General features: G+C 40.8%; 1 protein-coding gene across 2 annotated transcripts in view; it reads right to left on the bottom strand.

Annotated features, from left to right (window-relative positions):
- The window catches only part of PRDM6 (PR/SET domain 6), a 100,820-nt gene that overhangs the window by 7,218 nt on the left and 75,978 nt on the right, over positions 1-17,624 (bottom strand). For both annotated transcript variants that reach the window (XM_067031485.1, XM_059060158.2), the window contains 2 exons: positions 9,170-9,512; positions 445-621 (listed from right to left, as the gene is read on the bottom strand). In XM_067031485.1, the coding sequence (XP_066887586.1) occupies positions 445-621; positions 9,170-9,512 (520 nt within the window). The remainder of the gene's footprint in view (positions 1-444; positions 622-9,169; positions 9,513-17,624) is intronic.

Below are 17,624 nucleotides of genomic sequence, written 5' to 3'. Positions count from 1 at the left end.
CAGATTTCCCAAGAGACGATTCATTCAGCTGTCCTCGATTGTGGCCACCTTGCTGATGATCAGGGGACTTGCTTGCTGATCGCCAGAGATGGCATTCTGCATGCCTCCTAGCTCAAATTCTAGAAGCACAGACCCTCAGAAACCAGAAAGAATCTTAAAATTACTTACTCCTACTTCCTGATTTTACTGGTGAGAAAACAGACCACGAAGAACGTCTCACGTCCAAGGTTGCACAGCTCAACCCAGGATCAGTGTATAAATTTCCGGACTTCATTTTCCCAGTATCGACCACTAAACAAGAGGGGCCTTTTGCAGACTGGACGCTGACTTTCTAAACAGCTTTCTCCACCAGTTGGCTGCGCCAGGCAGTGCTGGGCCGCCTTGTCTGCCGGCTCTCAGAAAAGGCTCAGAGAAAGAAGGGATACAGTGCAAGACGCTACTTACTTGAAGGGCTTTTCTCCAGTGTGGGTTCGGATGTGGTTGTTGAGCGTGGTGGCCCCAGCAAAGGCACGACCACAGTAGCCACATTTGAAAGGCCGGTCACTGGAGTGAGTGACCACGTGGTTCCTCAGTTCTGAAGGCTGGGAAAAGGACTGGGAGCAGTGGCCGCATTGGTATGGTCTGAAACAAATGAAGACACTGCCTGGTCATTACGTTCTATGTCAGTCAGCAGACGTTAGCATCGTGAGGCAAGGGCCGAAACGCTTTAGTGATGTTCTCTCAGTTTCTGTAACAAAGCATAGCGCTGGGGCTGCTCGGTTCTCATTACTATACTTGGTGCCACACGAACAAAATTAACAGAGCTGATGAGACCCGTTCATTCCCCAAAGAATATTCCTTTCCGGTATTAGCCATACCATTTCAAGAAATCCTATTTCTTGTTTTGAGCACCCCCCCACCACTCCCAGGCAAATATTGGAGCATTGATAGTACAGACTTGATGAAGCAGAATAGTACAAGAGAAGATATGTAATTGTCTCTCGTAATGCTGGGGCACTTTAAATTTTCAAAGTGCTTTAACATCAATTATCTAGTTTAATCTTTACAATAATCCTCTCAGGGAAAGCAGATGTTATGATCTCTATCAGTTCAGAAAAGTGAGGATAAACTGTCCTCAAAGGAAATAATCTCTTGAGGCCAAGGTCACTCTAGGGTGACTGGACCTTATTCTAAGTCCCAGGTAAAGATGCAGGCAAGTCAGCAAGCTGCATGTGTGTTTTAATAGATACTAGACTGTCCTGGGGTCTGTCTATAGCACATCCCCAACTTGGGGTTGTCTGATAGTACACAGACCAACATAGGCGTGCACCCAGATTTGTTTCTTTGTAAAAGAAATCCTGACTTCTACTTACTCTCTCGCCGCCCCAACCTAAACTCATATTTATCCACTGGGTCTTTTTTCGTGAACTTTGGCTCCCCAGTTTAATCTGGTAGCAAGCAATGATTTATAGCAGCACAGAAATGACAGGATGTCACTATGTTTGCAGGAGGAGGACTGGGATGCAAAAGCAAATGGAAGGAAGTTGTGACAAATACCTGATAATTAGCAAGATTATCAGAGCGCATTCTTTTCAGCTCATGAGAAGGAAATCAATTTTTGGTTTTCATAAAATAAATTAAAATTCTGTCTTCTCTACAGAAGGTTTTCTGCTTACTTAAGCAGAATCTGGTGAGTGATATAAAACCTGGGGAGTTTTCCCTATTCGAGGCTATTTCATATCATTCCTTGACAGGGCTCTAATTTGTTTATCAAAATTTTTCTTGAGAAAATTAATAATCTGTCATGAGCAGTATCAACAGAGCTCAGGAAGCCTTGGTTTGTGGCTCAGACATTTCTGGCTGCGTCTAGAAAGCCAATGGCAAAAGCAGACTTAATTGCTCTACCTTTAGCAAATGCATAAGTCCCAATGACCAGAAACCAAAATGAAGGGCTAGGAAACAATGGTGACCGAGCATGTACAACAATTCAATTACATGCAAAATAAAGTGTACCCTCTCATTTGTCAAGTGAAGTGCTTAATTGTGGCTACTTGCCTCACTGAACACAAATACGATTATTTTACCAGGCTTCAGCACACTGAGCACTGATTGTAGAATTTTTTAGCTTGATTAATAGTCTGGGATTGGTCAATAACTCAATACTATACAATTTTAATTACTTACATTTAGAAATCTATCTAACTGCTCTCAAACAAGTTTCAAAGAAATATATAAGAGTCCTTGGTAAGGAGTTTATCAAACTTGACAAATTGCACATGCATTTTATTACAATCATGAAATAAAGCTTTGAAGCCATTAAAATCATATGTAGATGAAAATATCCTTTTGCCAAATTTATTCTTTGTAGTAACCATTAACCTTAAAGGGGTCCTCAAGAAATCATTCTCTCAGGGGTGAATTTTTAAAATGAAGATTATAAACAAAATAATATATTAATATATGCTATATCCACTGAAAATTGATTTTTCTAATAGTGAAGGACCATTAACATTTATTAGCCTCTGGTTATCTATTTTTAATAGCTATCACAATAAACAATTAGACACTAAATAAAACCAATTAATCTTTTTTTTCTGACTCTGCTGTCAAAAGCTGGGGTGATTTATTTTCTATAGTCAGAAGTCATTCCATCCTTTTTATGCTAACAGTCAAGGTGGCAAAGATTTATACACAGAAGAGATGACCACAGAGAGGCTTATGCTGAATTCTTATATCAAGGTAACACCAAGGAAAGGCAAATCAGATTATAAAACATCACCTTGGCCAGTACCAGCCTGAGCAGTATTTGCTAGGTATCCCGTGACCTACGGCACAGCTTTTAGAACTTTGCAGAATTCAGCTGACTGAATGGAACAGCCTCGAATGGGCGAGATGGGAGAGGTGAGTCCTGCTTCAGCCTCTGACCCCAATCAGCTGTGGGACTCAACAAGTCGTCCAACGTCCCTGACTCTCCATCTCCTCATCTCTCTGGTAAGCAAGATGGACTGAACTAGATGCCCTCTCGCATCCCATCATGTTCTGCTCCTGCTTTCAGATAATCAACAAGCATGTGCCACCTAAGGATCTGTCCAAGACACGGCCTCACAGTAGACAGCATCAACGATGTGACCTCCATCCTCCATCATGTGTACCAGCCAGTGCCCTTCAGGGAGAGCTTTCCATGGTTTTGTGTGTCTAGTCATGCTAACTAGAATATAGACCGTTTAAACTTACTTGGTAAACAGTTGAGAATTCAGAGCAAGAAGAAAATCTAGTACCAAAATACAGGACCCAACTTTAGTTGATCTCAAAAAAACAAAGAGATATCCCTTTAATTCTGGTACCGTAAAGAGTAAGATTTTAGAGCATATGGTCATATTCACCATCACAGAAACTGATTTCATGTAGAATTTAGAACTAAAATGTGTACTCTATTTGCCACCGTGTTAACAGATTCTTTCTCTCAGCCTAGAAATATATGGAAGGTTAGCCCTCAGAAAATACAGACAAGATACTTTTCCCTAGATTTTCAATATTTCTTTAAAATGAATAAAAGGAAATGATCAAAAAGTAATTTTAACATTAATTGTATCCTAGAGTTCATCTAAGGGCATAGGAATACATTCAAGACAGAATGAAATCTTCAAGCCCAAGAGCAGGGCTTACTTAGAAAACATCATCACCACCATAGCATCTCAGACATCACAACTTCTTTTGGGACAACTGACCACAGGATTTAAAGCTCTGTATGGATGTTTTTAGTAGCACACCCTGACTCCTCACCTCTCAGGTTACAGCTAAAGGGCTTTGGGGGCACAGAACCAGTTGCCATTACTCAGCTTTTTATTGTGATGACTAACATTCCCATTAACTTTTCAAGGTCTGGTCAAAGGGGCAATACTGTGGCGGGGGAGTGGCAGGTACAAACTACTGGGTGTGAGATAGGCTCCAGGATGCATTGTACAACACGGGGAATAGAGCCAATATTTTGTAATAACTGTAAATGGAGTGTAACCTTTAAAAACTGGATATTAAAAAAAAAGACTCATAGAATAAAGGGTGGGGTTTGAAAAGTTCTACAAATACTAAAGGGATAAAAAAAGTGAAAAAAATAAAAGAAAATAAAATATCATCATCAACCAAAAAAAAAATTAAAAAGTAAGCCTTAATTTATTAAACTTTTGGATACAATCAGTTTCAAATCCCAAGTTCTGCTCCCTTTGATGTGTCATACCAGAAGCAGCCCAGGAGGGTCAAGTGCTGTGTTCAGCTTCACTCTTTGTAGGATCTCATGTCATTCAGCAGCTAAATGGGACTCTCCTTTCTAAAGCACTTTGATTCTTTCCAAGTCATCATACACATACAGCATTTTATTATTCTCAAAACAAATGCAATGAGCATTCTTCACAAAGAGATAACATTTCATAACCAGTAAAAGCTTTTGGCGGGTTGTTTTTTTTTTTAACACTACTTGAGACATCTAACAGTGCTGTCAATGACGGAAGTGTTCTATATCTACACTATCCAATATGGGAACCACTAGCCACAAGCAGCTACTGAGCACTGGAAACGCAGCTAGGGTGACTGAGAAACTGATTATTTTACTTAAGTAAATTATTTTAAGTAATTATGAAGTAATTATTTTACTTAACTTTGATTAATTTAAATTTAAATAGCCTCGTGTGGCTTGTTCCAACACAGAAACATCAAGCTTCATAAAAAACTAGAATGTGCTCTGTCCTCAACAATGAAATATCTAAAAAACAGACAAAGCCTGGGTCGATTTAGTTAGCATATATCAATGCCGGTAGATTTTTAAGCCAAAAGAAAGCAGCAAGACAATTTTGTATGTCCCCTGGCATTCTCTGTAACTGGCGGCTCCTCTGCTAAAGATGACTCCAATAAAATGTGCAATTCATTTACTTTGAGTCTGTAATTGGTTTGTTGTACACATAGGAAAAGGATGAAACATTTAACAAAATTAAGTGTGGTTTGGTTTAAAATATTATTAATCCTTCTTTGATTTTTCTTTCATGGCATGAAAGCCTCCAGGACAAAAGTTGTTCAGTTGGGCCCACAACTGAACAACAAGCAAGGAATGTCTCCTTGCTCCCCGTCAGTCAAGCCCAAGTGCACATCTCCAGAGACTTCATACGGGGTGCTACTTAGGTCACTGCTAGCTGTGTGAAGTGAGAAAAGAACTAAGCTCTATGTAAGGAGAGAAAGATTTCAGGAAAGTGGCTCAAGTATGCAGCCGAAACACTGGGAGAACATGGAAAGAAGGTAACCTTCACACTTGGGGGAGGGGGAAACAATGGAACACGAGAACACTGACACATTCCAAAGAAGCTATTATGGTGATGGATTATCTCCAGGCTCCTCCCACCAAACAGCTCCTTCTAGAGTTATCTTCCCCTCTGGTACCACCACACCCAATTATAAACAAGGATACTCAAAACATAACTGTGAACGGCTGACAGTATGCCCAGGAGGCTAAAGGCAAAAACTTTCCCCAGGTAGCACAATCAGAAAGGAAAGGAAAAGGATGCAAAATAAAGATAAGCACTAAGAAGACATTCTACAGAAAATAAAAGAGAACATATTCGTCAGAAAATAATCCACTACGATTGAAGGCATTGCTTACCCCTTTCTGGACTGCCCCCGCCCCCAAATGGGACTGCTGAGAGTTTCTGTAGCAGAAAAACAGAAGAAAAAAGGGATTTCTAATTCCTGTTTCAGGCACAAGTCAGTCAAGCTGCCCTGGCCCAGGTAAATAAGCTTATGCCAAACCTCAAATGTTTATGAGGTCCCTAAGTCCCTAGTCCTTAGTCTAGATCTAGGTTGATCTAGATTCCGACAGCTTCTTCCCTTTGAATTCACTCAGGAAAGAAAAAGTCAGTAGCTTGAGAAAAAAGAAGAAGAGACTTTTGGTTTTGTATGTTTAATATTAACAGAATAAAACCAAGAAATAACAATTCTGTGGCTCCTGGGCCCTCATACGGGTGTATTTTTATCTTTAATGCTAATTTCTACTTTGAAAGGTCAAACGGAATTTTTTTCTGCGTTCAATGTAAATAACACGGTAGTGAAAAATGGTAATGCTGGCAACCCTGGGTATCCTCGGATCTCCTTCCTTTATATCAAGGCATAGACTTACTGATGGTCCCTCACACGAAAAAGCTCACAAATAAAGACACACACAGTCTCTTTCATGAAGGTTCAAATGTCTTGGGTTTCATGGCCAAATATTCAGTGTGTTGAGTGAAAAATCTTTTGGACCTATGATTTGGGGGCCTGTTTCAAATTTGGACGTGTTTGAAACTCTAACCTGTTTACTTTCTGACTTTGTCTTCTGTGTCTCCCTTTCTTGCCTCTAGTTCTAGCAAGATTTTCCTATCAAAATAAAACGTTTGAGTTTTTCAAATAGAAGGGAAATGGTTTCTGACTGGCAGGTTCTAACCTTTTTCACTGTGTATGGCTGAATAGGCACAAACTGCCAAAGACTAAAAGCCACTTAATTTATGGAGTCAATCACTAAAGAAAATATGTATATTCAGCAGTTGTAAGTCTCCACATGGATAATAAGAGGAAAGACTCCAAATTTCACAACCATGCACAAATTGATGTTCCATTTTAGTTCTGCATATTTCTCCTCTTTAGCAATTCACCTGTGTGGTTAAGAATTAGGGAAAGTATCTTCTACTTCAAAACTTGCCGGTACCAGGAGAGCATGCTAGGTTCTAGAACACCATACAGAACCTATATGCTAAAAGCAAATTATGTAACTCAATGAAATTATGTGTCTCATTGAAACTAGTGGGTCAAAGAAACTGGGCATCTCTATTTCCCTTATCTCCAATAATCAACTCAGATGTGATGGAGTAATTCAACCATCTCCCCATTACTAGTAAGAAACATCGTACTTTCTTACTTTGCCTATAAAGGGACTAATTCTTTGAACTCATAATTCTTAGTTTTAACTTATTCATGAATGACGGTGAATCATACTACCTCTCAAGTCTTCGCCAACAAAGCACAGGGAAGAGAGAAGTAGGAACCCACTGCTTTAATAATTTGATTCCACCCTGGTGATCTACCTGAATATCAAGCACATTACTTCACCTCATCTGGGAACCTGGCCAAACAACACCTGGGCATCTGCATCAAATAAGCCCCCCAGAGTCTTGCACTGGATGGGAGTCTCAAGCCACTTGGATTTTTGCCAGTAACTCTAGATTAGCTTGGAATCAGCGATGACCTAACAGTCTCTCGTGGAAGTCTATTTTGTACATGTAAGTTTTCTAATTGTAGGGCACTTTTCTGACAGATTACATAGATGCTTTTCAAACTCTGACATTATTATTTGACAGAACAGACTTCACAGGGACTTAAACCATAATCCACATACGGTTTTCGAAGTGTAACTGGGGTCAGCAAAACAGTCTGTTTTGCTAACTTTCTATTTACCAAGACATATTTTCATTGTTTTATATGACATTCAGCATGAAACTGTATCATACCCAAAGCTAAGCTTTCAGTTCCTGTATCCAGAAACTTTCAACTATCATTTCATCTTACCTTGTATGTTCAGTTATTATGACCACAATGAACCTGTGCAAATAACAGATCCATATACCTAAACTCATTCAATTCAAAAAGCAAGTTTATAATAACAAGATTTTAATGCATTTTTATATTTAAAAAATAAAATGCTTTGCAAACTCTGAATAGATATATCGTGAGGCTATCTGCATATTTGCAAGGAAGGCAGACTTTAAAAAAAAAACCCTGTTGGAGTAAGGAAAACATTTTCAAAACTTTTGTGTCCCCTCTAAAGCCAGTAGTACTAAGATAGACAGATGTCTGTGGATATTTTCACCAGGGGGCTCTCCTACTGAAGGTAAAAGATTATAAAGACACAACCACCTTAACAGCTATAATACAAATGCTTCAACATCAATCAGTCACAGCAATGCTTGATGCCAAGCAAGTGGTTTCTAGAATGGCATAAATAAAAATATCTACACATGTAAATGTGCACATGTACCCTAAAATGGATCATTATTATTTCTGAAAAGATTCACCCCCTCTCTACCACACTTCTATCCTTCCTGCCTGCTTGGGTTCGAGTACACTGTCGTATCCTGCAGAGTTGGGAGTGGAGAGTTGGGTGTATATCATAAGGCAAGGAGAGCTGAGTGGCTTAAGGTTAATCAGTGGCCAAATTAAGACAATAATTCCGGAGTTCTGCTTTTGAGCCGAGCCTCCTATCCTACTTCCAAAATTTACATTCTGCTTTTATATTCAAAATATTCTTAGATATTTGGGGTTTAATCAAATTTTCATAGGATATGAAGGGGAGATAAAACATTGTCCTTTCTTACTGAATTAATTTGATTTTTGTCTTTTGCACTCCCAGCTATCAAGACTGTCGAATAAACTGTTTTGATTCATAAATAATAGTTCCATTATATCTACTGTGCCACTCGTCAGAGTACCTGAAATTTTAATTCACTTGTTCAGCTAAATTTCATCCTCAGTTCATGGCCATAAAATTCTTTATTGACAAACTTTCAAAGCAACTTTGACTCTGAGGTATCTAGTCAACATTTTTCTTCTGTGTGGATATTAGTTTATTGAATAAGTGGCATCTGTTTTCCTCCACATCACTAGCAGAGTAGGTATTTCCTTTTGACAGCTTTGCAGGATTTATGGGTTTGCATGCTCTGAAGAAAAATAGTACTAAGCAAAAAATTCCAATTCATTACCTCTTAGTACTTAATTAAGTTCATACCCATGGCACACTGGAGGTGAACCCTGAGATGACTGAACAGCAGCAGAGCCGCCAGCTATATTATCTTTGGAAGACAGAGAGGATTCTAATTATCCTGACCTCATTTTTCCATCTATGATATTCATCAATGTGCCTTCTATTTTGCCTCCCGTTAGACCTGGGCAGAGCTGTTTGGAAAGCGACAGCAGATTCCTTTCTGCAGCCACTGTTCATGCAGCCCTTTTACACAATAAAGCCAAAGAGGGGCCCAACATTACTCTCTGGCCTTCCAGAATGCAGACCTCTGATCACAGAGTTCTCCCTGAGGTGTGACTGGAGGAGGCGACAGGAAGGCAAGCAGTGAGCCTCAGAAGCAAACACAGCCGGCAAGCGGCAAGCAACGAGAGGTGGGGTTACCTGTCGGGGTTCTGCGTGCATACGTGCATCTGTAACAGGATCCTCTGTGTGAAAGTCTTAAAGCACTGCCCGCACTTCCAAAGATGCCAGTCACTGAACTCTGAGTGGAGCTGGCTGGTGGAGGTCGGGCTTGCAAGGACTCGCTGGTTTTTCACGTTGATTTGATTAAATCCTGATTCCATGGGCCCAGACTTATCCAGGAGGGAGAAGTTCCTGCCGCACGGAGTCTGTGGGAAGACGACGGAGCGCTGCTGGGCGGCGGGGGAGAGTTTGCTGCTCTTGTTGAAGGGCTGCAGGGGGTCCTGTCTGCACATGGCTTCCATGACCGTTGAGGGGACATTTACTGGGAGAACAGCAAGGGGTTGAGAAGATCAGTTTTATTAGCCCTTCAAATAAGCATGATAACATACACTTCTAAAAAATTCCTGTAAGTCATCAGTTTAAAAATTGGTTTTTCTGGACTCAGAATGGACGTACAGCAGACAATTTGATTTAAGGGGGCAAGCGCAATTACCACAAATGAACTCATTCAATGCCTATATTTATTAAGCACCTATTTTCTGCTTGAGATTTTTTTATACATGGTCTTTGCCCTCACAGAGCTCACTTATGACTTTAGATAAAAAGACTCCATAACGAGGCTCCACACTGCAGCTTAGATTTGGGGGTTCTCAGATGGGAGGTACAGCAAGAGACAAGGAGGGAAAGGTGGGGCTCCCCAAAGAGGGTGGCTTTGAGCAGAGAAGGTAGATTCAGGCCTTCAGGATTTCAGGCCTTCCATCCAACCCTGCCAGCACAAAACAGGTTTTCAAGAAAAACTGGCTGAAGAGATGAAGGCAACCCTATGAAAGATGCCTGGAGACAGAAATCTGGCACGCTGGTGGGATGGCACGGGAATCGAGCTGACCAAGCACAGCGTGGGCTTTCGGGGGGCAGATCTCAGAGGGCCTTTAATGTCCAAATAAATAAACAGAAGACTTCAGGCTTAAGAAATAGACACTGACTGTTTCTGACCAGAGGAACAGCAAGAAAAGAATCAGTGTTCAGGAAGGGCCCGAGTGAGGCACCATGCACAGACTGGGTGCGGTGTGTAAGGTAAGAGTGGGAGGCGACAGAGTACGCAATCTTGGAGCGCTGGTGCTTGACACTCGGGCTTTGGAATCAGAATGATCTATGTTCAAATCCTGACTCTCCCTTTTATCAGCTCGGTGACCTTAGGCAAGTTACACGATCTCCCTGTGCCTCTGTTTCCTCATCTGTAAAATAAGGACAATGGAAGTAATCATCCTAACAGTAATAGCATTATGGCTTAGAGGTCGAGATGGCCTAAATTTAAACTCCACTATTCATAGCTGTCCCTTGGTATCCAATGGGGGTTGGTTCCAGAACCCTCGCAGATACCAAAATCTGTAGATGCTCAAGTCCCGTATATAAAACAGCACAGTATTTGCATATAATCTACTCATATCCTGCTGGATACTTTAAATCACCTTTAGATTAGTTATAATATCTAATACCACATAAATGCTATGTGAATAGTTGCCAGCATGCAGCAAATTCAAGTTATGCTTTGTGGCACTTTCTGGAATTTTTTTCCCAAATATTTTCCATTTGTGGTTGGTTGAATCTGCAGATGCAGACCATTGGATACAGAAGGCTGACTGTAATACCTTTGTGACTGTGGGCAAATATAGAACTTCTGAATCCATAATTTAGTCCTTGGTAAAATGTAAAGTGGGTACTGGAAGGATTGGGTGCGATAATGCATGGAGAGCAGCTAGTAAATGCTATGGTTGCCACTCAGTAGATGTTGAGTTCTAGGAGCCCTGGCTTCCTTATCTTTAAACCCCCTTTTATGAGGTTTAAATGAGATACGGAAAGTACTCATCACAGGGCCTACCATCAACAACAGCCACCATTCTTATTCTAGAAGAAGAAGAGCCTGGAATGAAGGGAGAGGAATTCAAGTATGGGTGGTGGCAGTGGGAGTGGGGAAAGAATTAAAAGAAACATTTTTGAGGAGGGAAAATCCCAATATACTTGAAATTTTTCTTTCTTTCTTTTTTTTAAAGTTGTCATTGTGTTAATAATATATATCATGTATTCAGTGGTCAACCCACAGGTTCAGAGGTAATTAGAACCTAATATGCTTAAAAACTGTTATTCTTTTTTTAAGTAACCACTCCGTCAATAAAATGCATTTCTTGGTATTTCAGAGATCACAGAGATTAAAGGTTACAGGGTGGTCAAGAGAAGGATATTAGAGACCAAAAAGTTTAAAAAGGATGACTGGCAAAAAGGTTAGTGATGGGAAGTAAACTATGGCTGCTGGCCACTAGTTCAAGGCCACGTGGAGGAAATACATGAACTGGGAGCTCTCATTCTTCCCTGACACAGACCATCTCTGAGATTCCTACAAAGCACGAAGACTCAGGTGTCCTCAACTATAAAAAGAGAGTGGTAGGGGACCGTGACTGCCAGGAGGCTCCACGCTTGAGTGGACAGGTAGACACCACGTGTGGAGGTTAATGGGTTGTCACTAAGGACTCTTCAACTCTGAGTGTTCTACATAATCACATGCATTTGATGAATCCAACAAAAGGAATAGCTCATCCTACAGGGTTCTGTTGGCCTGGCCCATCCTGTCTTAGGAAGGAGAAATAAAACAAGAGACTCACAGACCAGGGGAGAGCCTAGAGTTTGTCTAGTTGGCAGTTCTTTACCCTGAATGCATATTAGACTCACAGGGGAGATTTTTTTTTAAATACCAGAATCTCTTGGTAGGGCCTGGGCATCTGCATTTAAAAAAATTCCCAAAGTACTTCTAATATACAGTAAGAGATGAGAACCACTGATGAGATGAGAACCACTGATGAGATGAGAACCACTGATCTACCCCTACCCTCTCTTATTACCAAAAAAAAGAAAGAAGGAAAAAAATGCTAAAGACCAAGCAGGTCTAATAATTTGCCCATGGTCATACATTCGGTTAAGGATACAGCTAAGCTGGAAGTTTTAGCTTTCTGATTTCCAAGGCACTTTTTTCTGACCACACTCCTATTCTGTGTCTGCTCAATAGCTGTGTTGCAAAAATAAAAAGGACATTTTACAGCTAGTACAGAATTCTGTGTGTGTGTATATATATATACCCATGCATAAACATATGTTATATATGCACCTATATACACATGCATAGACATATTTATGTATATATTTCACATATAAAATTTATGTATAATTTCAACTTCTGGGCAAAGTGTATAACCAATATGAAATGTGTACACACATTTCAGACTCTCAAAAAATCTCTGATTGTACACAGACTGTGACTTTTAAAATACATATTGAAAGAAAAGGAGAAATGTTTTATGTTTTGGCTCTTTCTTAATTAAAAAAAAAAAAAACAGCAGCATTGTCAGAGATTAGGGTAAAATTCATCTTATTTAGCCTGTTTATAACTAATCCGGAAGAGACAAAGCACAGGGAAACCCGCAAATCTTCAGGTAACACTAAACTCTTGCGGATTGGGAAGGCCAGACTAGCAGGAAGGAAGGCGGGGTGGGGAGACTGTGGAATGAAGATGTCATCAACATGCAAGAGAGCAGGAAAACCAGCCAGAAGCTCACTGCTGGAACGAGGAATATGATGCCTCTGGGGGAAATCATACAAATAATACTCTAAGTATAGATTATAAATGCTGACTTCTCGCTTAAGCTCCTGGAAAGTAACCCAATAAATTCATTTTCAAAAATTGTTAAGGTCACACCACCTTTCTATTAAACAAAAGAATGTGTGGGCCAATGGATTTTTCTAAGTTTAATAATCAATGTCAAAATAGTAATAAAGAAAAGTTTATACCAGTTTGTATAATGATTTGGGATAAATGGGATCTGAGTTAATGATAATAATAGCATTTAGGTAATAAGAGTTGGGATGGATATTCTCTGTCTTATTTCCTCCTATGGGACACTTCATAACAAACATACTATGTTTTCAAGATATAGCAGCGACACCTGCACTCTATATTCTGCTCTTGGCATGATCTTTTCTTGTACTTGTGAATAAATTCAATCCTGCTGAATGAAATGAGCATATATAGAGAGAAAAAAGTAAGGCTAGGAGTGGATAAGTTTCATGAAAGCAACCATATTTGCTCTTGAAGCTGTCCTGCAGAGCTCCTGCATACTTCCACAGGACCCTAGAGGTCTAGATACAAAGCACACTTTTTTAAGCAGGACTTAAAAGGACACAGAGGATCATTCTTCCTAATACCAGTCTGACTGACCCAACAAACAAAAGTATTAACAAAACACAGGGAATTATAAGAGGACAAGAAATGAATTGGAAAACACTATGTTATCCCAAGCCATGACAGTCCAGACCACTGCAAAAGGCCCAGAAACGACTAAGGCAATTCCCCAAAAGGATGAAGGGGTTTCTACATGAAGACATAGTGAGCAAGTAAAATCTCTTCAGTCTATAAGACAAAGGTTAAGGGAAAGAGGGCAAACTTTCAAAGCCCTAAAGGATTTAGTCAGGAAAGAACATGAACTCATCAAATCCTGCAAAATTAAACCCCTGAGAGAATGCAATGCAGGATCTATACAACAAAGTCCTACTTTACACCCTCATCCATTCATTCAGTCCACAAGTGCTTACAGAGCATCAGTGACAAGCCTGACATTGCTGGCACTGAGGATACAGGGGAACAAGAGAGCCACATACCCGGCTCTCAGGCCACATAAACTGTAGTGACAGAGACAGATATTATACAAATGTCCTTACAGGTAAATATTTACTTGGTTTCATCAAGTCTAAAATTCTATTAATTGCAAGCCACACCATTAATTGTAAGTCACTGATCATTATAACACACCAGGTTCAGAAAGATTAAAATGTGAAAAAATATATGAATTTTAGAATTGACGATATACAGTTGCTACAAGTGTAATAAGTGCTATGACAGAGAAGAAAGGAGGCCAAGAAAATGTCTAACAGGGATGGCTAAACTTAGGGTGGGAATGATGGCTTCCCTGAGGCAGTGACCTTGAACGTGAGTCCTGAAGGGTACACAGCATCAGACAGGTGCAAAGGGAGGAAAAAGGTGATGAGAAGAGATGACACATTGGCAGCTGTGCCACTGAGTCTGCATGGCATGCTGAGGTGAGGAGCTCAGCGCATGGAAGGAATGGAAAGCAGACTCACGTGGCCAGAGAATGAGGCAGAGATGGGCCGAAGCTGAGGCTGGAGAAGAAGGCAGCACAATTCCCAACGTCCGTGGTGGCAGGGCACATAGCAGAAATAAGTGCTGGGAGGCAGGTTAATACAACACAGGACGGTGGGGTCTTCAGCAAACTAAATAGGGCATGGCCAGTGTAAAGACGTTTGAATTCGAATTTTGCAAAACACTATGTGAGCCATACAAAACATTTATGGAAACTACATGTAGCCCATGTGCTATCATATTAAAGAACTAGGGATTGATTATAAGAGTAATGGCTAGCCAAAAAAGGGTTTTAAGCTAGGGTATAAGGTTATTAGATTTATGCTTTAAAGCATCATCACTCTGTATCATTAAATGAAAAAGTGAGGTGCAGAACAAAGAATATATAGTATGCTGCTATTTGCATACAAGGAGAGGGGTAGAGTGAGAGCCAGAGAAAGAGAGGGAGAATATGCTCAAATGAGAGAATGGGCAAAAAATACATCTGGAAGGACACCTAAGAATGTTTCAACTGATTGCCTTTTGAAAGAAGAATTATATGCTCATATTACTTTCTGGATTTTGATCTATGGAATAGAACAACCTAGTAACAAAACAAGTGAATAAGCTGAAACAATAAAATCAACAAATCAGTGAATTGTCACTTTGGCTGCTGTGATACTAAATGGGGAAATGTGACATGCAAGTGGCTACCGCAGGGGTCCAGGTCAAAGCTGATGGTGAGACTGATCGGGAGGTGGCAGCAGAAATGAAAAGAAACTCATTTAAGAATACACAATCAACAGGGATTTATGAATGATTGGATAGAAGGGGTGAGAAAGAACAAGGTGTCAAGGTTTCTAAAAAGAACAATTGGATGAATGGGAGTGAGAGGTACTGAACCGGGGGAGAGGCAGCTTGCAGGACAGAGTAGGATGGTTTCACTTTACCATGTTTAGTTTGAGACACCTGTGAGACAGGCAAGTGCAGGTGGGAATTCGACAGGTGGACAAGATCCTGGGGCTCTGGTGAGAGGTCTGGGTTGGCAGTATAAATCTGGGAGCACCTTTCAGCCCTCTATACCCCCAGTAATGGGGTAATGAGGGCCTCAATCCTAAAGCATGGCTGGGATCAAGGAGCCCAAAAGGTCAAATCTCTCACGACAATGGGTTTCCTTGTGTCTTTTGCCACTTCCTTCTGTGAAGGTGTTTTCAGTGGCTGTTGCTTTCTGTTAAGAGTCCTGTGCAGATACCAAGACATCCCTCTGGGGTGACTTCTCCTCTGTTTGTTCTAGGACTCTACAGGTTCCTCCAGTTCTGAGCCAACTTTTATATTACTTCTTGGCCCAGGGTTTCCATAACTGGCAGGTAACGCAAAATCCAACCCCGTACCCTCCCATAGCTGGGGCTGGTTTTTTGGAGCATGATATACTGTTTTTTTCACCAATGGCCTATTGGCTTGAGGGTAGCACTTTTCTAGTCCCGTTAAGGGACAAAACAGTGACTTCTGGTTCTTGGATTTATATGAGGATCCAGTCCCAGCTGCTCACTGTGCACAAGGAGCCTAGAACCGGGCCCCTCCCAACTGCAGTAAGACTGAGCTTAATACCCGCATACCCCAGGCTCGCTGCTACGGCCATCTCACATGGCACCTGCATTAGGTTTGGTGGTGTAGTTTTTGCTTACGTGCCTTCTCCTACATGGAGTTCCTTGAGGACAAGGTCTGAGGTTTTGTACCCCATCACAATGCTTCCCACAGGGCTTTGCACACAGAGGTTCTCATTGGACTGAACTATACTGTAATCGCCTCAATGTTCATAGGTAGAAGGCTTGAGCAGGGCCTTTCTATCCGGGGCCTAGTTCTTTATTGTTGGTGGGATGGTGGGGTCAGGGCGCTGTGCAGAGGTGCCAATTTTTATTTTCTGCTCATTAAAAATCAAAGGAAAAAGGCAGGCCTCTTGCGGGCAGAGTTTACTCCAGTGCAGTGAACCTCTGCGCTGCCATCAAGTGTCACATTCTGCTACCTCAGCTTCACATGCCAAGACAGAAAAAGCAGCAGGAAGACGTGTTTAACATTTATTCCCAGGTTTCTTTTTTCAATTTCCTCTGAAATGAATATGAATACACTATGGTCTTTACACTCTGCAGGAGCTAATCCCCCACTGGAAGCTTTGGGGAACCTCATTCCTTCTTGCGGATACAATCTGTCGACACAGGCGTTCCTTCAGGCTCTTCTGAAAGGCCCATAGTGGACAGAGCTGCGCTCTCTTTGGAGCTCTATTACACTTATAACTATGGGTTTTTTTTTTTTTAAGAAAATAACATAGGAATTGCTTCCAGAACCCAAATGCCTGTGTGAAACGCTGCCTTCTCTGTGAGGCAAGGCTGCTTTCAATGGCTCCTCCAGGCAGTGAGTGTGTCCCACTGTTTTGTGGCCGCTGCCAGAGGGGCCAGTGACTGAAGCCTGAACCCGCCCACATGCTCAATAGGAAATGTGTACTTTTGCTGTTGAAAGAACCATGAGAAGAAAATGATATTTTTATAAATGAAAGCGCTTAATACGTATTATTCACTAAGTAAAATCATATTTTCCTTGAATGTCCTGGACCATGTATCAATTTCATTAACCAAGAAAAAAATCTAGCTGAACTATGTACCCCTTCTAGTAATGGCAACAAAATTCTCAATATGTATCCAGTGAGCATGTATTAATTGTTTACTGTGTGCATAGCACTATAAGGAGGCTCTGTGGAAGCATTTTGTCAAATAAGTCTTTGATCTCAAGAAGCTTCTTTTTAGGGTACCTAATTTATTTTGTGGCTAACTCGGTAGGATAAAAATTGTCTTCAAACTGCTAATCCCATTGAGATGATTTCAATTACTCAGGGTTGCAGAAGGCTATCTGTTAAATTATCTGTCCATGCCCTTTCACACATTTGTGCTTTTAAATCACACAGAGTATTTTCTCAGTACAGAATAAGGATCCCTCATTATAAAGCATCCCTAGGTCTCTCCGTGAATCATATGGAATGACAATCCATCTTCGAGTTAGAGTCAAAGTCATATATCTCCCCTTAAGCCATCTGATGAAGCTTTCTGCTGGTTTCCTGGGTGGCCAATCACATGACAGATATATGACTTTGAGACAAGAACTGAAATAAAATTCCTGTAATACCCTTAGGGGGGAGGGAGATGGTCACTGCTGAGCATTTTAGTCAATGACTTAATTCCCTTTAAACTTCCCTCCACCATT

Source organism: Kogia breviceps, chromosome 4 (genome assembly GCF_026419965.1).
Source record: "Kogia breviceps isolate mKogBre1 chromosome 4, mKogBre1 haplotype 1, whole genome shotgun sequence".
NCBI lineage: Eukaryota > Metazoa > Chordata > Mammalia > Artiodactyla > Physeteridae > Kogia > Kogia breviceps.
The sequence above is the reverse complement of the archived record's forward strand: the minus strand, read 5'-3'. Positions and strand labels throughout refer to the sequence as shown.